Source organism: Echeneis naucrates, chromosome 16, assembly GCF_900963305.1.
Source record: "Echeneis naucrates chromosome 16, fEcheNa1.1, whole genome shotgun sequence".
In the NCBI taxonomy this organism is placed as follows: Eukaryota; Metazoa; Chordata; class Actinopteri; order Carangiformes; family Echeneidae; genus Echeneis; species Echeneis naucrates.
Genome location: NC_042526.1, coordinates 1123132 through 1150596, shown reverse-complemented (window position 1 = coordinate 1150596; position 27465 = coordinate 1123132). Strand labels below are relative to the sequence as shown.

General features: G+C 45.1%; 1 protein-coding gene across 15 annotated transcripts in view; it reads left to right on the top strand.

The window, feature by feature from the left end:
* Positions 1 to 27465, top strand: part of cadps2 (Ca++-dependent secretion activator 2) — a 95623-nt gene that overhangs the window by 47276 nt on the left and 20882 nt on the right. For 3 of the 15 annotated variants that reach the window (XM_029522067.1, XM_029522071.1, XM_029522069.1), the window contains exons 12-21: positions 1915 to 2051; positions 7521 to 7708; positions 13210 to 13311; positions 15348 to 15411; positions 16501 to 16666; positions 16822 to 16922; positions 19089 to 19097; positions 21866 to 22022; positions 24335 to 24476; positions 25393 to 25512. In XM_029522067.1, the coding sequence (XP_029377927.1) occupies positions 1915 to 2051; positions 7521 to 7708; positions 13210 to 13311; positions 15348 to 15411; positions 16501 to 16666; positions 16822 to 16922; positions 19089 to 19097; positions 21866 to 22022; positions 24335 to 24476; positions 25393 to 25512 (1186 nt within the window). Of the gene's footprint in view, positions 1 to 1914; positions 2052 to 3052; positions 3063 to 7520; positions 7709 to 13209; positions 13312 to 15347; positions 15412 to 16500; positions 16667 to 16821; positions 16923 to 19088; positions 19098 to 21865; positions 22023 to 24334; positions 24477 to 25392; positions 25513 to 27465 lie in introns of all 15 variants that reach the window. The other 12 variants (XM_029522078.1, XM_029522077.1, XM_029522075.1 and 9 more) reach the window with 10 other exon arrangements.

Genomic DNA, 27465 nt, shown 5'->3' with positions numbered 1-27465 from the left:
GCCACGGGAGCCAAAGGGCGTCCCGAGACAGAGAGGTGGGCGTGTCAGAAGAAAGGGAGAGGAGCGTCGGTTGGAAGTTGATTGTGAAGATTTCACTTTTGCTGTCTTTTTTTTCTCATTTGGACAAAAGTGACAAAAGAGAGGAGGAGAAGGAGGGAGGAGGACGGGCGAAGGTGGGGGGGGGGTCGAAACACAAATGTCTTAGAGTCCTTGCGGGCTTCTATTCGTGCACACAAAAAACAAAATGGCAGTGTTAATAAAAAAGCGATCGCTAATGCTCATCTCGGGCACGAGGCCGCGGGCGTCGCAGGCGTGGAAACGGTGCCGGCATTCTTCAGGGAGCTCTGGTCTTTTGTGGGGCCATGTGTCACGCTCAGAAACTTCCCATCCCGAAATGTACTCCCAACAATAAAGGCAGAGTGGAGAGTGTTAGGCTTTTCATTTGGCGGGGCCATTAACAGGAAGACCCTGAAAGGACTGGAAATGAACCCAGGTTTGCTCAGGCCGGGACGCCCTCTTTTCTTTCTGACCCCGAAGCCTCTTCATCGTCGGCCGCTCCGGGCGCCAAGCGTCTGTAAGATGCATCACCGGCTCACTCTGAGGATTAATCTGCTGATCTTCCTGATTTATAGACGATTCCTCAGAGCCGTAAAAGAGCTCGCTTGTTTCCAGAAATGGATAAAAACACGGCAGAGGCTCTCGCTGTTAAACATGTTCCTTCCCAAAAGAATTCATCATATTGCTCAATCAAAAGGGGCAGGAAGGTTCCAGTACTTCCTGGACCGAGAAAGCTTCGAAAGCAACTCTGGTGGTACCAGAGAGCAGGTTTGGGTTTTCCTTTGATTGTGAAATAGTTTCCTGACAGCAGGATGTTTTGGTGTCCTGCCATTGTCGATTCCTCACAGATGAATAAATATAGAACATCTGAAACAGCTCATCTTTATTTCCTTTGTTAGAATCAGCTCCAGCTCATTTCTGGGGCGTTCTGTATCACTTCCTGGTTTAAGCCCGAACAACCAATCATGTGGGCTGATGAGCTCACAGAACCGATCCTCCCGCTGCAGTTGATCTGTGATGTGTTTGTTGTTGTTGTTTTTTTTAATTCCAAGTCACTTCCAGTGTTTTTCCTCACATCGTCCATGTTGGCGAGTGTTGGTGTCAGCTGAGAGCACCGACGGCTTCACAGATGATCTGTAGCCAACCGAGGTGGGAACTATTAACCACAGCACTGAGAGGCGACCCTGCCAATGGAGTCGTGTGTGTGTGTGTGTGTTTACACTCCAGTTCACTGCTGAGCTCAGAGGAGGCGTGAATGATTGTGAATCCGGACACATTTCTGTATCACCTCTTTAGCTTCGGCTTAGCAGACGGAGCAGATTCTTATTTTTACTCATCCAACAAACTCAACTCTGCTTTTCTTCTTCATGCCTGACTGTCTTATCTTCTGATCAAGCAGCCATTTTTCTCCAGGTAGGAGGAGTCCCAGTAGCTTCAGGAAGGCCAGTTGAGTTTCACATTTTAAAAAATACCTAAAAATTAGAGATGTTTCAAGATGTTGGTTTGTGAGCTGCAAAAAAGAGAAAATGGATCAGACTTTCCCGACTGGGTGATAAACTAATCCATCTCATTTCCTCTAAATGGGACCATCTTTTAAAAAATGACTTCAGCGTCCACAGTGTCTGCTCTGAATCCTTTTTGTTAAAATTTTTAATTTATCTATAAAATGAAGAAAAATTCAAGATGCATTCCTTCTTGTTTTCTGGGTCTTTATTGAGTCGTGTGTATAATTAACTGAAGTTTCTGAAAATAAGGCTGAGAGTCTAAAGCGGTTAACACCACAACGCCATGTTGCCGTTAAACGCCATGTTGCCGGGGAGTTGTGTTCCTCGTGGCTGATCTGTGTTTCCTGTCCAGGCCTGGACCCGTCTCAGCGTCAGGGGGTGGAGGAGCTGATCTCTGCGGCACCGAGTCGCTTTGACCACGCCGCCCTGTTCGCCATCTTACAGAAACACACTCTGCAGCATCGCATGAACGACTCCTTCTCCTGCCTGGTGCGTCAACACAAACACACACATTTCACTTGATGATTGTTGTTCGGTGGTGGCGTCTGCTTTGTGTATTGAATGATCAATTAGTTGATCGACTACTTTAATGAACAATTTAATCAAAAAGGTCTAAATCATTGAACATGAACCCTGCTGATGGAAGGTCCCGTGCTTCACTTCCCCACTCTTTTATTTTGAAGGGTCGACATCCTCCTTCAGACTTCTGTGTGGATTTTAATAACATCAGGTCACCAAATCCTGCAAGGTTGGATGGTGGGTCCTGATGGGCGGGGCTTATGGGGCGTGGCTGATGGCGGTGACTGCGTTGCTGTGACATCACAAAGTTCCAGAAGTTAAGGTTCAGTTTCTGAATCTACACTGTGAGGATTTCTCTGAGACCTTCACAGGATTAATACAGAACCTGGACCTGGTTTAGGTCCCCCCTCCCCCCCGTGTAAGCCTGGGGGGCTCTCCCACACAGATTGAGAGGATAAATGTTCTAATCAATACTTTCCACATCGGAACATGACCCTCATGGACAACTGCTGGGCCGACTGAATGGAGGAGGAGGAGGAGGAGGCGGGTAAAGGGGGGGTAAAACCTAAATAAGTGAAGGGGGGGCCCAGACTGTCAGATATGACTTCCTGTCCCGGTCTTTGTCCTTCTCTGTTTGCTCTCCACGTCTCCTCAGACACGATGACTTTAAATCCAGCAGACTTCTGAGTTGATGGAGACCTGGACCTGAGTCTCTGAGGAGCGGACTCCGGTCTGCAGGCTTTTGGGTCAGAAAACTCACAGAACTCGAACCTGAAGTTCGGTCCCTGCTGGTTCCACCCCGACACCAGGGGGCAACAGAGAGGGGTTAGTGGGTTGTTGCTCTGTGTGTGTCCTCAAAAAAAAAAAAAAGAAGTATGAGGACATTTTGAAAGGCCACACTTATTTCTTTTCTTTTTTTTTTTTGTTAATGCGTTTTAGATGTGACCTGCGAGAAGTCTCTGACGGTTAAGATTTCAGTTTGTGCGGCTCATGGCACACAGATCATATCCAGCAGACTGGAAAGAGAATCTACCAATATGGAAATACAACCTTAAATTTATCTGAGATATTTGGAAATTTGTCCAAAGACTATAAATCTCCATTATGAAGTTGGATTGACTGTCCAACAACATTCCCTGATGTTTCTGCATCTTTTAAACAGTTTGATACAAATCAGGGACGTCTTCATCGTATAAAAGTAGGACCAGTCAGATTCGTCTGAAACTGTGTTTCTCTGTGAAGAGAAAAACATCGGAGAGAAAACGACACTTAAAGAATATTCAACATGATGAACGGGAAAAACAAAAGGTGGGACATCTGCCATCGCCATATTCTCTTGTGTTTGTTTAACACCGATGTGGATTCATCACGTTGTTGGTACTTAAAATTACTGAACTTTAAAACTCCAAATTTTTCTGAAAATCAGCATCTTGAGTCACTTTTTCTCAGAATCCACCAAAGATGATCAGGGAATAGAAGCAGTCCCTATTTTTCTTCCCATTTCCGCATGAAAACTTGAAGTGCTCCTTGTTCGGGGTTAAAACATCTCTCTAACCTCGCTAATCTCCCGACAGGTGTCGTCCCCAAACCTCAAACCTCGAGCACAATCCGAGGCAGATCTGGAGGAGTCGGCTGGCGTTGACATGTGTTCCGTTGTGTTCTTGTCTTTTAAAAACCAGGAGATGTTCCCCAAAGTGACATCTGTGCTTCTTTCACTTCTCTACCTGCCTCACCAGGACCCCTTCCAGCTCTGCAATTAGACCGATCCATTCACGCTGCCCCTCCAGCTTTTCTCCCCTCAGCCTTTTGTGAAAACTCTCGGTCTTTGTGCTCCAACCTGAGCCTCCTTTTCACCAAACACTCTGAGAAAAGGCCAGTGCCTCGGCGTGGGGGACATCTGTTGAGAAGTGGCTTGGATTCATGTCACAGACGGGGTCATATTTTATTCACAAAGAGTTGAACCCGACAACAACAACAACAGTAATTAGGTAGAGATTTGGTTTGTAGCTGGGGCCCCGGAGTGTTGAAGACTGGATCAGTGCGGCAGAAAGGTCAGATCCCCTCAGAGAAGCTGCTGGTGGAGCGTTCAGGTCCAGCTGAAATGTGTTTCTGATGCAAGTTCTGGCGTTTCGCGCAGCATTTTAGACTCAGGAAGACTTTTTAAAGAGCCAAACAAGAAATCATGACTCCCACAAACAGGATGAACAGATCAGTTTGATCCGACGCACAGGAAGTCTTTCTGTTGTACAATAATTCATATTTTTTTGTGGTTGGTGTTGCTGTTAGGGTGAGGGCCTTCATTATACGATACGTCAGTTCAGAGAGGCAGGAAATGGGACAGAGTCAAGAGTCGCCCCCTGCAGGAAGAAGAAGGTAGAAAGTCTGTCTTCACGGGGGACGACTTGGACATTCAATTCATGAGAAAGAGCTGAGCTGGTGCGTTCAGGTGCGTTCAGGAGGAAGTCGTTAAAGTCAGCGTTGTGCTGGACTGTAGTTGGGTTCACCTTATGTGTCCACATCTTCGCCGCCTTTGTTCCGCAGCGAAGACAAAGTGACGCAGCTTCAGACGAACGTCACCGGATGATAAGTGTATCCTTCTGAAACACATAACTTTAACTTCCCAGACACTCCGAGGAGTCAGTGTTTTTACGGTCCACACACACACACATCTTTTTCCCACAATCCCCTTCTTTTCCAGTGCGCTCTCCTTTAGATCATCAGCAGCCTGTCATCATCCCAGGACCCCCCCCGCCCCCCTCGCCACACACACCGGCCCCCAACTTCGCTGAACTTCTGACTGGTGAAGCAGAAGGAAAAGGGTCATGGGATCATGGAGAATGAGGACAGCAGCCTAAGACTCAATATTTAACTCTCCTCCGTCATTAATCTGACCCACTTTGGCTTCCTGACCGCCTTCAGCCTTCTTTGTTTCACCCCTTTACTTTTTTTTTTTTTTTTTGGAGGACGGGGACTCAGGTGTCCTCGTCCTCTCATCAGTCCTGTCGGCAAATTTACTTCCTGTGGAGGTCCGCCATCATACTCTCTAATATAATTACTCAGATCTATTCATGCACACGGCTCCTTTGAATCTGAAGCTTTGCAGTGATTGAGTTGTGTTTGTGCTAATTAGAGGAATCTGCAGAAGAACAAGAGAGGAGCTCCAGATTGTGTTCACATGGAGATGAACCGCTGACCCCAAAAAGGAAAAAAGCCAAACAGAAGAATGTTCAAAGACATTTACCAATATTTGCATTTGGCATAGTCTTCATTAATACGCTGGATGTTTTTAGTTTTCAGAAAATAGCTCGTCTCTCTTCAGGTGTGCACAAGAAGCATCAGCATTTTGAGCAATTTCTTGGATCCATTTGTCAGATTTTATGTTACAGAGCTGCTCAGTTTTAAGCTAACTCCTGTGGCAAATGCTGCTAACGTCTTGGTTCAGATCCCACAGCAGTCCAGACCTCCAGGATCAGGGGTCATGATGTCCTGTTTCTTGGTGCTTTTGCCATTATGACCACTCGATCATCTGTTAACTGTTTATTCTGATCAATCATAAACTGTGAATCAAGGGTCTTGTTTTTCAAATAAAAAAAATGAAAACAGCAGAAGAAGCAGCGAGTTCTCTCTTCAGAGTGGGAGAGAAAGTCATGGAAGCAGTCAGGAGCCCATCAACAACATCACAGCACACACATCTTCAAAGATTTCAGACACAAACTATTCTTCTGTGAATAAACAAGCTGCCGTCGTGCTCTCAAACAGAACAGCTCTGAGCGTGTTGTGTGAATTCAGATGGCGGCCCGGCAGCTCTCTGACTGTCGGGGTCACCGAGAAGACGGATCCAGGTGCCAAACCCAGACTGGAGAATCCTCGGTTCCAGCTCCCTGTGAGGCGTCTGTGGTCAGGTGACGTTCGCTGCCTCACAGCCACATGCTGCTTTCACGTTTTTTTTGGGGGGGGGGGCGGTGAGGTTGTGTCATTCATTGGAGGGGAGGCGGTGGACGGCGACGCTCTGACACCGGAGACGTGCAGCCGCCGACGACGGAGGAGCTAACGAGGCAGTCGGCTCGTTAGCCACTAATTGAGCGGTCAGCGCCAAGACTGGAGTTCGCCATCTGTTTGTCACAGAGGAACATCTTGTCGCTTCGCGCCCGTCAGCAGGCCCCCCTCTCCCTCCGTGGTGTGATATTAATAGCTCGAGCTTGCAGACAGACGGAGACGAACGGAGAAAGAAACTGGAGAGAGACGACAAACAAACTGAAGGCTGCAGAGGAAGGGGAGGAGGAGACGGAGGGGGGACAGCAAAAGGCCTGCAGAGGAGGAAACTGCCAAGTCCAGTTAACCCCGACAGGCAGCCGGCGTCCACAGAAGATCCCTGAAACGATCTGAAGACTCAGGAAACTGACCATCCTGTCATGTCTCTCTAAAGAGAGGTTTTAATCACCTGGACTTCACATCCTGAAGACATTTTTAAACTTTATCGATCATTAGCAGCTTTGCAAAAAACAACAGTAAATGAAAAAACCCAAACATCCCAAAAAGGCTTTAAAACTTCTCGTGCTGGTTGGATTATAGTTTCACCCTGAAAACATGTTAGAAACCATCATTAAAAATGGTTGTGTTGATTAGATCAACGTCCACTGTTAGACATATTTATACTAGAAGCTGCATACTGATTCAGTGTGAAGATGGAGACGTCCCACTGGTCTTTTCCCTCCACAGTCTCCATCAGTAAATGCTCTCGTTTCATCTTTCACCCGACAGATAATCTGACAGAACAAACCTCTGAGGGAGAAATCAGACAGTTTCTCTGCCGCTCGCCTTCTCTCCTGGGTCGCCTGTTGCTGAGCAGAGAGCACATTTCTGTGTGTGTGTTCGTGGTATCAGCTCGGTGGAGGTGCTAATTTGTTAATGTTTCTTCCGTGAGGAGTCTTAATTAGCGTTGTAAGTTTCATGCCTAATTTAGTGATTACGTGCAGGATGAATGAACTAATGAACATCTCAGGGTGTTCCAGTCGTTCCACACCTTTCTGCTTCTTTTTTTTTTTGTGCTCAAAGAGAGAATTAATAGTTGGAGGATTAACCTTTGCACATCTCTGTGTAAAGCTTTCAGGATTTTTATTTTAATTTTGTTGGGCCAAAAAGGGGAACCGTTGTGGAGTGTCTGTCCGTTTGGTCCTTCAGTCATTCGATGACACCCTAAAGTCAAATCTGGTGACACATTTGGGAGAAAAAGAGCTTTTTCAAGGTCGAGTCAAACTGCTCTGACAAATAGTGTTCGCAGGAAGTCGTCGTGTTTAGCTCGGTGAAAGAGAAGCAAGCGTCTGGTCCTTTTTCAGATCCAACACAAAAACAACAATCCCACCGTAGCAGCGATGCGTGTTTTTCTTTTCGATCCTGAAGTGAGCTCTGAGGTCTGCTGTTGGTGGTTTTCGTCTTCAGGGCTGGTTCAGTCCCGGTCAGGTGTTCGTCCTGGACGAGTACTGCGCCCGGTACGGCGTCCGAGGCTGCCACCGCCACCTGAGCTACCTGAAGGGCCTGATGGAGTACTCGGAGAACAACGCCCTGGTCGACCCCACGCTGCTGCACTACAGCTACGCCTTCTGCGTGTCGCACGTCCACGGAAACAGGTACGTCCACCGCAGGGATCTACTGAAATGTCCTCCTTTGTCTCCTCTGAATCGAATCAAACTGCTCCATTATTACGTTTACTTTGAACTCTCGATCGTACAGTTTCCTCCTAAACCTCTATAATTAACCTATAACAAAATTTTTATTCTATCTACTGACCATAAGGAGGTCTTTAAATGATAGTATTGAAGTCTATGGGAAGATAGACTAGATCACTAGACTAGAAATCAATGCAGGATATAGATGAACAGCAACAATCACAATTTCATTTTACTGCTTCTATGAATAGTCATATAATCATTTATTATTGAAAAGAGATTTTGAATATCACCCATTCGTCCCTTATAAACCCAAACGTGTCATTAGAATGAAAAAACAGACATTTTTATTTAAAATCATCATGTAAAATAAATAAAAACAGTTCGTCTGTAAAATACTTCTTTAGTCCAGTGAACAGACTGTGGTTTGATCTTTTCATTTATTCTGTACATCTCAGCTGAGCACAGATGCTCTTTTTCAGCCCCACACACACACACAGTCTGAATCCAAATGTCCGGACGTCGACACTCTTTATGGGCGCATAATCATGAAGTCTGGACTGCGAGTGCTGCTGTCCAAAATCCTCCCTGAGTTCACTTCGTCCAGATGTCCTCCGAGCCTCCGCCACGCTTTGGAAACTGACCAATAAGCAGGAAAGATATCTAACGAACGAACGACCCCCAAAGTTAGAAAGATTTCATGTTCGTGACTTCGATGTAAGATCAGTATTTTATTTTGCATTTAAATTTAAATTTTTTCTGTCCAATCAGCACTGAGGAGCCAAACTGAATATAACTGGTTGTAAAAAGAAGTCAGCTTCTATTGAAGTGTATGGGAAAATGTCTCTCCTTCTCTCCTGATTTATTAGATCATTAAAAGTTTTCCTGACAAGTTTATTTTGTCGTCGTTTCAAAAATCAAGATGGCCGATGGCTAAATTAGAAAGTGGAGGCTTTAAATTTTAAGATTCAGAGACACTGAAGACGGCGAGTTGTGAAGTCTTTGGACTTTAGAGGCCGCCACCGTAGTAAAATGTAAAAAGACACGACAAAAGGTGAAGTGTGTTTCAACTTTAATGGGACAGCACCGCCCAGATATGAGCAGCAGTGGAGCGTCTTTTCGCCACTTGTTGGCATCAGCATCTCTGCAGCACTTCACTCCCAGCAGCCCCCCGTTTGACCCCCCCGGCTGGTAGTTACTGATATCTGTGCTTTCTCCCTTTGTCCACTCATTTAGTCAATTAGAAAGCATAATGATTAGCTTCTCCAGCTAATCGCCAGATATAAATTTGGGGAGGTGGAGGAGGAAAAGAGTGGTGGGGGGGTCGGGGGCGTGGTGGGATTAACTGGAATTGGCTTTTTGTCAGTTGGAGCTCTAATTTGAATAATTGATGCCCATTCAGGGGCTTGTGGAGCTGCCTGAGTGGGTGTGGACGGGAAAAAGAGGGTTTTGGATGGCTGGCAGACTCGAAGGTGGAAAAAAAACAAAAAACAAACTTAATTACAGAACTCGAGTTTTCCCGGGGGGGGGCCTGCTCGACGTGACAAAACTACAGCAGGAGGCAGAGGGGACAAAGAGACACACCACCGACTGATCAACAGGAGAGTACTTGACGAAGACTTCAAGGAGAGATATCTGAAGTGTATCAGACTGTGCTTTTCACAATAAAGAGCTTTCTGTCAGGGTGGAGCTTTTTTCAGACCGTAAATATTAAAACCGCCAACCGCCATTTTCTTTTAACTGAAGTCAGACCTACTGTTGTGTCATATAAATATTTAAAACATATCATTTTTATTTGTCTTTTTCAGAAGGAAACTTTATTGAAACACACTTTTGGATTAAACTAATTATATTAGCTTTTTCTGGAAGGTTCTCTCTGAAGGTCTGAGGGGTCACTCGTCCAGGGCGAGCTTTAGTTCTTTTTTTTATTGACGTTGAGACTCCAACAGTGGAGGAAAACTGCGGCCCAGTTTTCTCTCAGCAGGTGAAGTAGGTGTTTGAACTGAGGTGGAGGTTAAAGGAGCATTAGGTCTGCCTCGAGGTAAAGTGGGGGGGGCGTCTTTCTTCTCACCTGTCAAGTCAGTTCTGTTTCCTGTCTGAGCTGCTGCGCCCGATCTGACAGGAGCTTTTCCCTCCCCCACTAATTCACAATACAGCAGTCCGCTCCACTCCGGTCCGGTCCAATTCGCTCCACTCCGGTCCGGTTCAGTTTGCTCCAGTCCAGTCCAGTACAGTCCAGTTTACTCCAGTCCAATCCGGTCCAGTTTAGTTCAGTCCAGTTTGGTCCAGTCTGCTCCGGTCCAACTCCATTTCCAGAGCACTGATGTGATAGAGATCCACCTCAGCATCACCTCCTTGCCCCCTCCCACTCATCCTTCCCTCCTTCCCTCCTTCCCTCCTTCCCTCCTTCCCTCTGAGGGGTGAAGTGGCGTCCTGCCTGCATCAAACCGAGTGTTTGTTGGCTCCCTCAGGCAGGTTTGGTGCTTATCGTTTACACTGAGTGTAAACACACTAACCCGGGTCTACAGCCCCCCCCCCAGTCCTCCAGTCCTCCCCCCTCCAGGCCCGGGAGCGGCGCTGACAGCAGTTTCGCTTCATTTAGCAGCAACAATGTGTCTGAACTCCGACAAGCTGTCGCATCGCTGCCTCTCCGCCATGTGAGTCCGAGCATGAAGCACATCTGACCAAACCGACACCACACCGGCCAACCTGCCCCCCCCACCGAGGACCTCTCTGTCCTAATTCGATTCACAGGAAGTGGAGGGTGTGACTGACACTGGGGAGGGTGGGGGGGGTCCATATTTTGTTTATAAAGTCTATATTTCTGCTCTGGACTTCAGTTTGTGTTGAAAATCTGAAGTTGCACTGACCGTTTCTTTCTCTCTGGACTTTGGAGTTTCCCAGCAGCACTTGAACATCCCAACAATCAGCCAGAAGGCAAATACTAAATAAAACTCATTCCAGGCATTTAATTACAGAGATAAGGACCTCATGTCTTGGCACATTTTTTTCATATCTGTTTATGTACAAAAATCTTTCTGATAAATACATAAACTTGCAGAAAAGGAAGGGAAATGTTTGAAATAAAAAGAAGATTCGGTGCAAATGACGAATGTTCTTTGTGCATCTTCACACAGACGAGTGTCAGGAATGTTCCCGCTCTCGGGTCGATTGTAGAGATGACTCTGTTGGGTTGATTGACAGAAAAATAAAAAGCAACCATTTTGGTAATTGATAAATCCTTTGAGTCACTTGTCGAGCTAAAATGTGGAAGAATTGCCATTTTTCAGCTTCTCGCGTGAGAATTTGCTCTTTTTCTGTACATGATAGTAAACAGGATATCAAGGCTATTAATTAAGAAAGCAGAACCTTTCATAAGATGTTTCCATCAGGTGTGGGTAGAAATTAAAGCTCCAAAAATGAATCCAGGAGACATTTCTGGATTCAGCCGTTCGATCAACAGTTTGGATTATCGGACGGCTGAACTCACGTCTTCATTTGTGGGGGGGCGGGGGGCCCAGGGAGGCCTTTCGTCACATGAAAGCGAGCTTTTCTTGCCTTTCCATGAGTGACGCCCCCCCGCCCCCCCCCCCCCCCCCCCCCGCTGCTTTATGTTCCCTCGGGATTAACTGGTGCTTGTTAAAGAGGGGTTGTGGGAAGTGGAGGAGGTCGGCTGTGGTGAGGTGGGGGGGTCGGTGATGAATTGACAGATTTGGGGAACAACAGGGTTTAGAAGTTGTGCTAACAAGTGCTGTTGTGCAGAGAAAGCCGCCTCTCATTACAGAAAGAACCGGCACGAAGCGCGACGACTTCCTGTTGTCATCATTCAGTTTACTCTTCAGCACCTCGTTCTGATTTATGGCATTTCCTTTTTATTACATTTCTAAAATTCTATTTTAAATAGTTTAATTTCAAGCTCTATATACATACAAGATTTAATTAAATTTCATTTTATACATTTTATTTGAAGTTATTTATTTGAAGTTATTTATTCTAATGTAACTTTATTTTATTTTTACAAGCATTTTATATGTACTTAGCTTTTATCTAATTTCCTACGGGGGGGGGGCGTTCTGGAGCCAACCCCAGCTCACTCTGGGCGAGGGGCGGGGTCACATTGGACAGGTGTCCAGACAGAGACCAACAACCACTCAGACCTACAGACAGTTCAGTCACCATTAATTAAGACTCTTTCACATTCACGTATTTGATTTGATCTAACTTGTTTCTTTCATGTATTTTAATTTTAATGTTTTTATTTTTCGTTTTCTGATTAAATTCTAACACAACCTTTCTATTTTGTGATTTATGACGTTTCACTTTGACCAATTAAATATATGAATTTATCTGCAAACAACTTTTACTGCTTGATAGCTTAAATATTATCAGATTTGATTTTATTTTCAGCAACAGCAGCGACGGTTCAGTATCCTTGTCTCACCTGCTGCTCGTCCTTCCTCGTCACGTTTTTCTTTTTCTTTTTTTAATTTTCAACTTTGGGAGAGTCAGGAAAACGCTGCGAGGAGCTGAGCAGAGTTGCCGGTACTCGAGGCGCATCGGTCAGGGGCTGAACCAGCGAAGGCTTTTATAAGAACAACTCATTAACAGACAACCTCCTCGCTTCTTCCCTCCAGCGAATGCGAGTGCCGTTTGGAGAGGGTGCTTTTCTCTTTCAGCTGCACACAGAAAGCCCAGAAAGTCAAGGCTGGTCGCTCTGGGTCCTGATTGCATTTTTTCCTCTTTTTTGCCAGAGTGCCTATTCAGATGAAGGCAAGAAGGGAATGAAAGCTTTACAAACATTAATGAAGCCCTCAGCTAACAGTTTTCTCTTTGTCGACTCTCCTCCTGCCGGCCGGTTGAGTTGTGGAGGAGGAAGAGGAGCCCCAGCAGCTCTATGTTTGATTGGTTGACTTTCAGGTCAGCGTGGAGAGTTTGGCTGCTTGATCAGTTCGTTTTTGTGAAAACAAACCAGCGAAACTGAGAAATTAAAATGAAAGACAGGCTGGTTTACAAGGTCTCACATTTTATTTTGTCTTTTTTTGATGTTTTTATGTGAAAAAGGAAACGTCTTAGTATTTGCAGTGATAAAATATTCATCAAGAGCAGTTTTGTGCCAAATTAAAGGGTCATATAACAGAAAAAGCCTGAATTTAACTGAACAAGGAGATAACTTTATCTGAAACAGCTTTATATTTTGGATATAAAGTTTATTTTCTAATCTGCACATTTTCTTAAATATAAACTCGAGACTGAGGCCTTGAACTCAACAGGAAAATGTTTATGTAGCTGACAAATCAGGGAGGAGGAGGGGCATTTTCCCATAGACTTCAGTACAATCTGACTTCTGCCACTGTTATTCCGGATCTGTGTTTTCTAAAATGTGATGTCCGTAAAAACATGTCGATTGTCCTTCAGCCTGTGATGTCACGGGTAAAGATGGAGGTCTGACCTTGTCTCCTCAGGCCTGATGGGATGGGGACGGTGATGGCGGAGGAGAAGGAGCAGTTCGAGGCCATCAGGAGCCGCCTCATGGCTCTGCTGGAGAACCAGATCACACATTTCAGGTACCAACACCTTCACACCACAATCATAACACGACTCCAGGCTGGTCTCATTCATTTTCCTGCATTTGTGCTCTGCAGGCAAAAGGAGTTTATTTGTGTAACACACAAATAACACGGAGGTCATTCAGTAGTCTTTAACAGCATAAAAGATCGTAAACAGATGCTATAAAAGTAAAGAGGAAGGTCAAAGGATGAGATCAACCAGCTCCTGTTACGCTCGTGTTGAACCTTTCACTAATATATCTCTGAGTTCTGCTCAGGAAAATCTCACTCATGTCTTTATTTAATTAAGGGATGTTTTTGTTGCATCCAGTGCACAGAAATCAGTCAGCAGCTTCCACAAGTCCTAGTTGGAAAAGAAATCAAGTGCCACATCACTGTGTCGTCCCGGATATGACCTTTGACCTTTTACGTGTGGCGTTATATCAGTGTCTACATGTCGTCACATTTCCTGCCCCGTTCCTACCTTCACCTTCAACTGGAGCTCCACAGCAGACGGAGAAACGAGATTTAACGGATGGACGAGTCAGAGTCAGGAATCATAGAAGACGGGAGCTAAATAATAAGGTGGCGCAGAAGAAGAAGAGCTGTCGATGAGCCCGAGGCTGCCGGTTGCCATTTCCTTTACTTTATTCAGTGAAGGAGGGAAAGAAAATGGTTGTTGTTTTTTTTTTTTTTTCTCTCAAAAGATCAACATGTTTTGCTAAAATCTAAACTGTGACGTAAAGAGCTGGATAAAGGGTGCAGGACATGTGCCAAAGGTCTCCCTGCTATTCAACGCCACCTCAGCCGCCACCGCCGCCGCCGCCGCTGCAACCACTCCTGTGTGAACGCTTTGTGATCGTGGTGTGAAAGCAGCAGCCCAGAGACCTTGAGCAGCACTCGTCTGAATGGACCTGTGCCATTAACTGTCCCAGAGCTCGGCTCTTGAAACCCTTCTCGTCTAAGAGAGGCCCTCCATCTGGCCCAGAGAGGGGAGGAGGAGGGGGCCGGTCAGGGCCGAGCAGAAGTGGGGGGGTCGATCAGCAGGAGTCATTACTAACTCACCTCAACAAGAGGCTAATGCCAGTAAACAATGGCCGGGACAATGCAGGATTATGCTAATGTCCCGCAGACAAGAGAAGGATTTCCACAGTTTGGTTTGGATTAACGCCGAGCTCAGACTCTCAACTTTCACGGAGGGTCATAAATTTTAACTACCACTGCTGATGATTATCCAAAGATGAACTCAGCGCTCGCTGGTTGTTTGTCTTTCCCTCCTGTAACCGTGACAGCATGGCAACAAGTTTGTTTATTTTGGAAATAACGCCAATATAATAACAACAATAACACACGGCTCGGCCAAAAGTGTCCGGACGCGGTGACGGTTCATCCCAGCCGGGTCTGAACTGGGACAGTGATGTAATGAAACTGCCGTCATTTATTTTTACTATAATTCTGTCCATCAGTAACACAAGTGAGCATCCCAGAAAGGTTTAGGTTCGAACCCCGGAGTCCTCAGCGGTTTGGCTCCTCTGTTTTTTCTAAATTCACACGTGGTCAACGTTCATATATGGTGTGTTTTATTTCCTGAAATATTTTCAACATGAAAGATGCTCTCTTTTATTTTCACCTCACTAAAACATCACGAGCTTGTGACCTCATCTTAAATACGAATACATTCCTGCTGGATGAATCGTTGCTCCCTGATCATATTTTCACTGTGAAGGAACAGAACATCTGCCTGTCATTTTTTTCCTCCGTCCAATGAATGGCTGACCTGAGTGACCACGTGCTTTTGTTTATTAAGTACTGTTCACTTGTCAATTAGCAAAGTGAAACCTCGCTGAACGTCCTCGTTTGCGCTCAGATGGAGCCGGAGGTGAGAAAAGCTTCCTCCGTCAGTGTAATTAGATGAAAGGAGGCAGCCATCTGTCTTTCTGCTGCTGCTTCCATCTTCCCATTCTCCTCCTTCTCCTCCTCCTTCCTCTTTTTGTCTCCAGCCGTCCTTGAGATTGTTTCTAAATGTGACGCCCGCCCACGTTTTGCATCTGCAGGTACTGCTTTCCCTTCGGACGACCAGATGGGGCCCTGAAGGCGACGCTCTCCCTGCAGGAACGGGTCAGGCTTTTTCCTCCACGTCTGTAAATGTGAAGAAGTTTTTAGGTTAATGACGGTTCAGAAAAGGTTTCCACAGTCAGACTGAGGAAGGAAAAGAGACGAGCCAAGCTGGGCTAAGAAAGGAAAAGTAGCTCTGTCAATGTTTAGACTTGATATGTGGATTAGTGTGACGTACAAAAATGAATTATCACTGTGCTGTAAATAACACGGATGAAACAACGAACAGAAACAGAATTGTAAATTGGTGGCTCGGTGACAGACGGCTGCTGAAATCATCTCAACAGGAGTGTCTCAAATAAAAAAAGACGACATCTGCAACTGTTCTGATCCGTAATGAGTCAGATAACGCTAACACGATCAGCCAAAACATTACGACCACTGTGACCACAGGTGAGCTACCTGGTTACCATGGATACCTGTCGGTGGGTGAGCAGAGTCAGAGCTTCTCCAACTCTCCAGCTCAGAGGTGGTCCAAGGAAGGAAAACCACTGGCCCACAGGGTCAGGGGTCAAAGGTCACCGGTCCAGCAGAACCATGCTGGTTCAGAACACACAGATCAGTTTGTTGTGGAGCTGCAGACGGTCCACCAGCAGACACATGAGGATCAGACCTGGACCACGGAGGTCTGGGGAAGTCCAGGCCTCCAGGGTCAGGACCTGCACAACACCAGACAGGTGGTCATGATGTTCTGGCTGGCTGAGTTAGTTAGTTTTGAACAAACTCATTAATGCTGAAATAAATAAACTCACAGGCTTGTTTTTTCAAGACTTGGAGTCAATTTTTAAATTATCATCTGAGCGACTGCTCCACTGTTCAAAGTGTTAATTTACTTCAGTTTTTTTCCTAAAGACCCAAATCATTAAGGTTTTAAAGATCAGCCTGCAGAAACTGTAACGTTTAATGAGTTCATGCAGGTCCAGGCGCCTCTGAAGGTCTTTTAAATATCAGCAGAGTTCTGATTTCAGAAGTTGGCAAAAATGGATAAAATGCTCTCGCTGCAGAATCTGAATGCCAAAAGTGAAACTGGAAAGGAGTCTTTGTGTCTGAGAAGCTGATCCCTGAACCTCAGTGAGATGTTTGTGGTTTCAGGTCCTGATGAAGGACATCACGACGCCCGTCCCCCCCGAGGACATGAGGAAACTCGTGCAGACCTGCCTGGAGAAGGCGGCTCAGCTCAACTACAGTCAGCTGATCGAATTCGCTCAGATCAAAGGTGGCCGCCTTCTTTCCACAGCTGGAATTAAAAAAACTCGATGTTTACTCTCGACAGAAAGAACACAAGTTAAATCTAAACGGTCCATCCTCTGAGGAGCAGGAATGTCTGCTTAATCTTCAACCAAAAGTATTTTCCCAGAAGCCACCTTGCTGCACCTTCCAACGTATTTCTCACTGTCCCTTTGGTTCCTTCAGCGGACGCTCAGGCAGCTCCAGAGAAACGACTGGATGACATGATGAGGCTGGGAGAGCTCTGCATCGAAGTCCTGCAGCAGAACGACGAGCATCACTCCGAGGTACTTCACCCACTCCAGTCTGATCAGCAGGCTTCCTGTGCAGGTCATCCCGCCAAATTAAAAGAAAGTTCATTTTTGTTAAAAATTCTAGATTTAGCACACATGGTCTTTTTTTGTTTGTTTGACTTTGGATGATCCGATACCTCAGAATATTAGAATGTTTCCTCAGATCAATGATAAATCCACATTTACAACACAGAAATAACCAAGAAACTTTGGTGATATTCTAGTTTGACGAAGTCCTTCACTCTTAGATGGTTTTCAGTTTCTCTCCATTATTGTCTTAGACCTGAACATAGAGATCATAAAACTAAGAAAATGTCCTGAAAAATAATTTATAACGAGCATCCAAACTTAAGGTTTTTGTTCCAAGTCCAGAAAGTGACTATCAGTTATATCGACAAGTAAATGAATCACTGACTATCTGTTCTGGTTCATACAACAAAAAATAAAAAAAAGTTTTTCAGTGTGAAACTATTCAAACCATTTTGATAAAAAAAAAAATAATTGAAATAAAAAATTTCAAATGAGTAGGAACAATAAAAGAAGTTCCACAAATCCTCTGAGCGCCTTCTGTCTGAAGGATTTATCACAACATGATGTCATTTTTTTAAGTGATGGGCTCATTTACAGTTGGATTGGTGGGTAAATAAACCTGAGTGTCATCTGCATCGAGATGGAAGTGTCTATTGGAATCGCAGATAACTCCACCCAGCAGTAATATTTATATATTAAAGCGTAAAGGGCCTGGAGTAGAGCCGTGGGGAACTCCGCCACTGATCCCTGTAGAGGTGACGAAAAAGTCCAAGTTTACAGCAGTCAGTTTTCAGATTTTTATGTTTTGTCTCCTCTTGAGCTTTATTTCTTCCTCTGCATCTCGTCTTTGGTTGTTTTTTTGTTTTTTGTTTTTTTTTTCCTTGAGATGCCGCATGTCACCTGATCATTTCATCAACTTTCTTGATCACTTTTTGCAGCACTGTCCATTTCCTCCTGCTAACTCTGCTGGCAGCAGCTCACGCTTGAAGTGGCAGATGACATGGCAAGTGGTGGCGACGCTTTAAAGTCTGCGGTGGTGGCGGCACAATGAAAACAACGCCCACGCCCCCGTATGCACACAGCGTTTATGCACCACAGTGTAAAACTGATCAATCATAGGTGTTGAGACGTGGCGGTTTGATCAGCCCTAAGTGGCAGCGCGGAGCCTCAGGCATCTGTTTCTGAGCTATTAATACCACGCCGCTCTCTGCCGCTGCCATGGCGACCGGTGGATCTCTCCTTCGAGCTGATGTGAGTGATAACTACAAATTAGATGCTTTTTGGTCAGAGCGGTGCCACAAGCTGTCACTGCTTAAATTTAGAGATGAATGATAATTGTTCACCTGGTTACCGTTGGCGTCAATCATGTGTTCACGCCGTCTCCGCTTTTTGGTGTTGTCTATTTTTTTGTCATTGTTTCATTATGAAAATGTCAAAGTGACGAGCTGGTGTTCGAGGCAGTCGATGTGAGCGAGGCTTTTTATTTAAAGATCTGTAGCAGACGTGTTCCACGGCAGATAAAAATACTGAGGCAGTTTAATTAAGTTGTTTTAAAGTGACTTCTCCTCCTTCACCTTCGCTGCAGAATGAAGCATCTGTGATTAGGCAAATATTGTTGTTCTTCTCATTTCAAAAGTTAAACCGCTAAACACAAGATGTGTGCGACTTCTTTGTGTGTGAAGTTGTGCGCACTATTCAAGTATAAGTTGTGCATCAGATGTGTGAAGTTCAAAGCTCACAGTGGTGCTCAGTTTAGAATTACCTTTGGCCCAGTTACCTGTAGATAACTACCTGTAGAAACCAGATTTGGAGGAGAAGGTGGAGCTCACCTGCTCTGGATTCTATCTGATTGGGTGGTGATGTCCGTCCATCACCCTGTAGCTCCGCCCCCCCCTAACTCCTCCCCTTTCCCTCTAAATGGAGCAAAAAAATTAACATCATGTTGTGTTGAAGACTGAGACTGTAAACTGATCAGGGAGGAGGGACATTTTCCCATAGACTTCAACATATTTCAATCTTTAATCTCTGATGACAATAAACACAGAATTTATCAGATAAATGGCAGTTGCACAGAAACTCACATTCAACTTACTGTGATTCTTGTGTTTCTTTCTGTTCCACCTTTTGAAGGGAAGAGAGGTGAGTTTGCTGTGACATTGTGTTGTTGTTGTTGTATCATTGTTGGTTTTGTGTGATTCCATGTGTTAATGCCTTCCATCTTTCTTCATCATTGCTTATGGCTTTTATAATTTACTAAATTTCTGATTGGTCATTTTTATGAAAACATGATTTGTTGCCTGAACTAAAGTTTTACTTTATGCAGAATCATCCGTCTTTGACCGCTTATCCGAAGTCGGTACACGGGGGGATTTTTCTGTCTTTAATATTTTGGTTGTTGGTTTAAATTCGGTTGGGGCCAGTTAAGGGAAGCTTCAATGTGACCTAAATTCACTCACAACATGAAAACAAACCCACAGAGCCCAGAACTCAAACCTGATCAGTTTTTAGGGTCATTTAAGGCTCCTTACTTTTCTTTTGTTCTGGCCATTTCACGCCTCCATGATTTTTCCAACAGGCAGTCATTTTTATGGAGAGGCTGAACTCAACCTTTACTGGACCTGAAGATGATGGTGACAATTAAAACCCATCTTCGTTTGTCCTCAGACATTCAGGTTTATTTTAATCATATCGAGCAGGTTTCCATGACGCGGTTCTGTTTAATCAGGTTTATGTGAGAAGGAATGAACTCGTGTTAAATTGGAGGCGTCCATGTAAGCTGCAGACTGTAAATAACCTCTCTGCTCTCGCTGAGCGCAGTTTGATATATAATTGTTTTTGCCGCAGCAGTAAATAACAAACAAAGACCGGGAACGAGATCCAGCAGTCAAACAGCCGTAATGAGATAAATGTGAAGGAAAATGAGAGTGCAGCCTGCAGGCCAAGTCCTTCACTTCTGAGGTGGCTGTAAAGTGTCACCAAGTATGGGAGAAGAAGATTTCCTGGAATCAGGAGACTCTGATCTGAGAGTTCTGGTCTCACCCAGAGACCGGTCTGTGGTCTGGATCGTAGTGTAGGAGAGACTATCCAACCTCAACTGGGAACCGTGACAATCGAGTCATTCTTCCCCGGAAACATTTTTCCCACTTTTAATAATCGACCTGTTCTCGTTATGTTGATACGAAAGAGGAATCCAACTTAACAAATGATTTGTACATACATGTAATTTGATGATGCTCCTGTCTGCGCTGAGCCCTGACCTCTGACCTCTGACCTCAGCCCCGTCCCGACTGGATCCAGACCTCATCGCCTTACTCCTGCTCTTGTGGCTGAATGAATTCATTGTCTGCCGGGTTGCATTTGTCCTCCGAGCTCACCTGCATTCAGCGTTTTGGTCTCTGAAAGCGGCTCATTGTGGTTTCTGCTCCAACAGTCCCCTTCACCTTCACGACACACTTTCCCTCAACAATAAGGAAAATATTCAGCAATGACACTTTCTCACATTTTGTCGTTGTTTGTTTTGTGGAGAGGAGGATCTGGAGGGAGGGGTGTCCTTGGTGGGACAATCAGTGCATTAGCCCTTTAAAGCGTTGACGCTCCTCTTTTCTTCTTAAAAGAACATTTTGGTTGTTAACAGACTAGATTTTTTTCTTTTTATATTTTTTTTAAATAAATCCCAACTATATCTGCCCCTTCCTCTTTGTGCCTTTATTCCCGTTTTCTCCCCTTCCCCCCCTCCATCCGTCTTTAGTTTCTTTATCTATCTTTATGCCCCTCTTCCACAGTTTCCAACTTTTCTTCTAGTGTTTCTTTAGACCTCAAATAATCTTCTACTCCTTCTTTATTTGGTCCCTTTTTCTTTCGGCCAATCTTTTTTGTCTATTTCCATTTTTTTTTTTAATTCATCTATTTCTCAAACATTCCTCATGTTTTCACCTCTTCGCTCTCTCTTTCTTATTTTATTTATTAATGATAACATTCTTTCGATTCTTCTTCCACCGTCTCCTCTTTTCTTTTCTTCCTCACATGTTTCTTTTTGTCCTCCTTGTCTTTCTTTACTTCATCCCCCTTTCTTCCCACATTTGTTTCATTAACTCTTTCAACCTTTCTTTTTCATTCTTTCTGTTTTAATTCTCTGGTTTTTCTGTCTCCAACCTACTTAAATCCATTCCTTCAGTCATTTCTCCTTCTATTCTCCTCTTCCTCGTTCTCCCTCTCTTGTCCTTGAATCCACCGCTGTTGTTTGTCTCTTCTCCTTTTTTCATTCCTGATGGATTGATGGCAGCTTTTATGTGCGAGCAGCTGTTACTGAAATGGTTGTCTTTTGAAGAAAGAGTTGTAAGCGATGAAGAACGGCTGTGAGGCTGTTTTACTGCAATTTATTGTCGGTGATAGAAACCGAAAAAGGCGCGTATGGAATTCCTGACGAGTCGTTCTGCAAGGCCATGAGTACGAGGCGCTCTACTCTCCCCGCCTCGCTCAGCTGCCTCCTCTTCTTCTTCCTCCGTCGTATACAAACACCAACCTCGCTGCACCGGTTGCACTTTTAGCCATCGATAGCCGCGGTCCCCTGAGCAGGACGACCTCCGTCCGCCGGAGAGCCGCGCAGCCTCGATGCCTTTAGACTGAGGCCTCTGCATTAGTGAATCAGCAGGTTCTTCCACCTCTGGGCTTTATTTCCCTCCTCTTCACTTTAACTGCTGAAGGCCACAGAAACTTTGCATCTGCCTCCATTTTCTTTTAGTCTTTGGGTCGTTGTTGTTTTGATCATCAAAACATTAGATATACAGCGAGTTAGTAACAGGAGGCCAATAAAAGGTTTATGTTCTGTGGAGCAAGCCGAAAAAACAACTTCCTGTTTGTTTCTGTGACCTTTTCCTCAGATACTTTTCTGTTGTTTTCCTTCTCAGGCTTTCTCGTGGTGGCCCGAGCTGATGGCCGAACACGCCGAAACGTTTCTGTCTCTGTACAGAGCCGACATGGACGCCGCTCTGCAGGTCCAGCCCGTCGACTCCTGGGAGAGCTTCCCGCTGTTCCAGCTCCTCAACAACTTCCTCCGAACTGACCGTGAGTCCCATTTCATCCATGTAGATGAAATTAGTTTGTGTTGAAAAGAAAAAGATTCACAAAGAGAAACCAGACCGTTGACTGCTGCAGATAAAGTACAGGGATCTACGTCCAGGCTAACGTGCTAGCTCACGGCGGGAGCGTTGATAGTGGCAGCTGATGTTTTCAGCGTTATGGAAACATGAAGTCTTCAGGTTGTCCGTCCCTTCGTATCTTTCCTGTGAAATCCCAAAAGAACCTGCAACAGGAAACTTCTTCCGGTCCGACTCAGATTAGAGATTAAGGTAAATGTGAATTTATCAGAATCTGGAGGTCAAAGGTCAACATGACCTCACAAAACTTCATCCGTTGGAAATTATTGAACAGTTAGCCGCTGTGAGTTAAATGCCTCCATTTAACCAGCAACTGTACAAATTTATCATTCCTCGAGCTTATAATTCCTTCTAATATAATATTTTGATGAACTGTCAAAACTGTGGATCAGCTGGATCTGTAAAAAAAGACTTTCTGAACGTTCATCCTTTTTCTCCCTGAAGAGATTGAACGAGCAGACGTGAAGGAAGCTTCACTTCCTTCTCCAAGCGTTTTTTTTTTTTTTTTTTTTTGTCCTTATGGAGGAAACCCCCCGTACGGCAGCACAGCGCGGGGTTTCACAGATATGAATGCCAATTAACACCGGTGACAGCGGAGAAAACGAGGCTCGTTAAGACACGAGGTTAACGGCACCTCACACGCTCCGAGGGGGTTAGGGTTGGGGTTAGAGCACGATCGGCTGGTCGACAGGTAGACAGGAGAGGACACCGGCCTCCTGTCTCACTGCTGCAGCTGCAGGAAAATTACAGCTTCCGTTATTCTTTGACTTTTTTCTGTCCAACCTACTCATTCCTGCTGCCTTTCTGTATCTCAAGGTCCCAACAGAAAAAGAAAGAATGACCACAAAACTTTAAAAAGTACAACAAACAGACAATGCTGCGCTGCTATATTTCTAACTGTTTGTCGTGTTTTCTCCTCCTTGTAAACTGTATCTCGCTCGTGGAGGTTTCCCTCGACTGCTGGAGAGAAACAGAAAAAAAAAATCTCAGCTCATTGTTTCTTCCCTCTGAGGCTTTGTCTCGGCGCCAGCAGAGAGTTGGCGAGATGCGAGGCGTTATTTAACATGGTTGATGCCAAAGTACCTCCAATACAGTAACAGACAGGCAGGCAGATAGACAGACAGCCCAAGGGCACTGTTGGGAACAAAAAACTCAGCGTTTCATTATGTGACGAACCCACAAACGTCTTTTGTGTGTGTGCGTGTGTGTGTGTGTGTGTGTGTGCGTGTGTGTGTGTTGGGGGGCTCATATCTTTTATATTTCTTCTAATTATCATCCTCTGTTAATGCCGTAATTATTCCAAGTGTCACAACATTAGCCGACTTGAATTGGAGAGTAATGAGGCAGTAGACGGAGCCGAAACACAGAATAAGCTGCATCATAGTTTTGACTATCTGCACAAATTAGGTCTTCCCTCTTTGATAATTATGTCTAATGTGAGAGGAGAGAGATTTAAACCCAGTCCGATCTTTAGGTGACAGAAGTTAAAAAAAGAAAAAAGTAGATTTTTCAGTTGCCTTCGCTGAACTTTGAACTCGTCTGTTCTGGAACGGGACGGGAACGTCACTTCTTCTCTCAGTTCTGTAGATTATTTAAATGCTCACTTCATTGTCAGTGTGTGAAGGCGAGCGACTGCGAGCGAGGTGGGTTTTTTTTGTTGTTGTTGTTTTTTAACTCTCCGGAGGGCAAAAAGGCTAGTGTTAATCATGACGGAGCAGAGCGAGAGGAATTAAAACTAATGAAGTCCTGAGAGACCAGCCTGCTCGCTTCTCACCCAACGCTCCCCGCTCTCGTCTCGCCTCCACGGTGGACTGTTTCTGTCGCTGAGGATTCATCTGTCAGTGAACAGGGGCTGCAGTGTGTGAGAACACCTGAGCAGGTGAAGTGTTTTTCTGGTCTCAGGTCCACGTCCAGCCCACGTCCTGGTCTGGGTCTGTGACAACACTAACTTTATGGGATCATATCGATCATTTGGAGTCTCAACAGGCAGATTCCTCTTTTGACATGTGGTGTAGAGTCTAATGACCATCAGCAGGTTTGTGAAAAGAAGTCAGCTTGTGTTGTAGTCTATGGGAAAATGATGAGTTTCTGGTCTCAGTCTTCACCATGATGTTCATTTAGAGGGAAAGGGGAGGGGTTAGGGGTGGGGCTACTGACCTAATGAGGTCAGATGAAGTGACTAAATGTTTTCTTCCTCTCTGGCCCCGCCCCCTCCCACAGCTCACCTGTGTAACGGGGCTTTCCACAAACACCTGCAGGACCTGTTCGTCCCCCTGGTGGTCCGCTATATCGACCTGATGGAGTCGTCCATCGCCCAGTCCATCCACCGCGGCTTCGAGCAGGAGACCTGGCAGTCCGTCAAGTAAGGCTCCGCCCACCTGCGAGGTGTGATTGGCTGAAACAAAAGGTGCATTAACATGGCTGATAGGCTTATTTAATAAATCTCACTGCGTACTTTAAATATTTCTCATATTTAAATGCTGCGCTTCGTATCTGAAGCATAAAACAAATCTAGAGGAAACGCAGTCATTCTGGATATAACTGGTCTATTTGAGCAAACAGCAATAAGTCCTACAAAAAAATGGGAAATATGGACGAAAACACGAAAACTAGATTAACTACAGCATCAGATAGTCCAAACGCAGCAGCATCGACTTCTCTTCTTCTTTACTGTGTCTGATTGTCAGCTTGGAGGCTTTTCACCCAAACCTGCATAAAAAAATGATGTCAGCTGATCATTTCCTGTCTGTTCTTTAGCTGCGGATCGTATCAAGAAGAAAAGGAAGTGGCTCATTTTCAGATGCATTAAAAATCATAATCACACAGATTTAAAATCAAAATGGCATAAGGAGCATTAATAATGAGGCTGACTTCATGAACTCAGTGAGTCCCTTCTTGGAGAAAGCATCTCATTTCGTCCTTTGCTGCCTTCGGTCTGCCGTCGGCAGCGTTGATTTGTGGAGATGTGATACCACCATGAATGTAGCAGGAACAATGAGAGCAAATGCGACACTGTACAAGACCGCAGGGGAACAAAAGCATGCTGAATGTCAAGAATAAACTGAATGTACAACACACAGCAAGGACGCAGTGCCTTCAGGGACAATATTCTGAGCCGACAAAAAGCACCTGAACCAAAAGAATATGGGAAAAAAAATAGAAGTGAGCAGTTCATCACGTGCTGATGTTCCTGTTCTGCTGTCACTGTCCATTTCTTCTCTTTTATTCCTTTAACACTTTCCCCTTTTGTGCCGATCGACTGACCTCGCCGCCGACAGGTCGTTGACAAACAATCTAGCGAGCGTTCCTCTCCCCAAAGTCCCCAGCCTCCCCCTCACGCTGCCCCAGATGCCCAGTTTCTCAGCTCCGGCCTGGATGGGACCGCTGTGTGAGAACACGTATGTACCGGGGGGGGGGGGGGGGGGGGGGGTCGAGGCTCTGGACTAGAGGTTTTCATTATCTAGACCTGAACGTCTGTCGTTGTGTCAAAATGATTGATCACAGCTTGTCCCAGTCCAGCTCCCTGGAGTTACTGAAGCAATGAATCATGGGAAAGGTCGGGACACCTGTTGGATCTCTTCTTCACCTGGAAAAGAAGTCATGAGTTGGAAGTAGCCACAGGTTGTGTTACTGTTCACATGCTAACATGCACAATTTACATTTTAGTGCAAACATTTTCAGACCAACAACAACAACCCGCCAACAAGTCAGACCACAGAGAAGCAGCAGGGCGTCAGGAGATCCTGGCTTTGATGAAGCTCCCTGAGGATCAAACTCAGCAGCTGCATTTGCCCGTTTTTAAGAGTGCAGTTCTGTAACATGTTCAAACAAACACATCTGCAGCAGGTTTGTCGGGTTGTGCGAACGTCCGCCATGTTCATACCCGCTCAGGTCAGGTCTTTGGGTTTATGGGTGAAGACCTCTAGTCTGGACTGTGTGTCTGTGTGTCCGGAACACTCACCGGTTTCTCGTCATCTGTTTGCATGTTTGTGAGCTCTTGTGATTCTTTTTGTTTGCAGCATGAAGTGCTCCCGAGCAGGATTATTGTGGTCTGAATGAGCCGAGCTCAGCCTGCGAGGGAGGCTTGTGGTTCCAAATTGTTTCTGTGACACTGTGGCCTTTTTGTTGGCATGCGACGGCTCCGTCAGTGGAGATTTTTGTGATGTACCGTGTGCGACGAGTCCTTGTGTTGTGCTGTGCCGTGTGTCACCGTGTTGAGGATTTCAGCCTGATAATAACACATCGCCTCGGTTTCTGTTTTACAGCCTGCACGGAATAAATCTGCCGGACATCTTGTAAGTCTGAGAAAATGAATCGAATGAATTTTCTGCATCGAAACACAAAACACTGGCAAAAATCAACAATCAGGGTTTGTTGTTGCTCCTCCACATTCTGCTGGAGTTCAGATCATCAGATCAGAAATCACGTTTCGGTGGCAGCATTTGGCCGTTAGCCATCTCCTGATTCAAACCTCACAGCAGACTTTGTGTCGGTGTCTACCAGAACATGTAATTCTACATTTTCATGCAGAAACACAAGAAGCAGCTCACCGTCAGTCCCTCTGTGTCATATAACAGAATCCTCCAAACCAGCACAAAACAGGAGAAAAGTCAAATCTGAAGGAATCTAAATATGAGTTTTTAGCAGAAGTTTCAGGGGACGAAGGGAAAATGAAGTTGGATCTATGATATGATATAACATCACTAAAACATCATGCAGATGTTAAATAACAGACAGATGATGAGTTCCAATTCAGATGGTGCCGACCCGTTGATCCGATTCTGAGGATCCAGTTTGTGATTTGGACGTCAGCCATCTTGTTTTTGTTTGTTTGTGTGGTTTTTTTTTCCAAATAAAGATAACACAACAGGGCGACAGATTTATTGAAAACGTATTTCTATCTTTGACCCCCCCCCCCCCCCCCACCCCCCCCCACCAAGCCTTTAAATTTAAGTGGCTCCATTAAGTGTCTTTCTCTATTTTGGACTCTCCTGCTCTCCGTAACCTCGAAAATCAATATTATAGAGATGCTTTTTGTGTTGGTGAGACCTCATCCAGGTCAAAGTTTAGTGTCTTTACTTCGTCACCAAGAACAAAATCCAGCACTTCGGTTTTGAGAGAGATTTGAGACCTTAAAAACGTTTTCAGTCCGACAAACTCTTTCTGATGCTGAGGATTGTTTTTTTTTTTTTTTTTTTTTTTTTTTTTTTGTCCCCACAAGCGACGAGACCTGTCAGAGCTGGTGGCCATGTTGGAAGCGGGGGGGGGGGGGGTCTCAGGAGGCTAATTGAGGGTGTGTTTCTTAAAAAGGCTCCTCATTCCAACTCCCCCAGCCTTTCCCACAACACAGA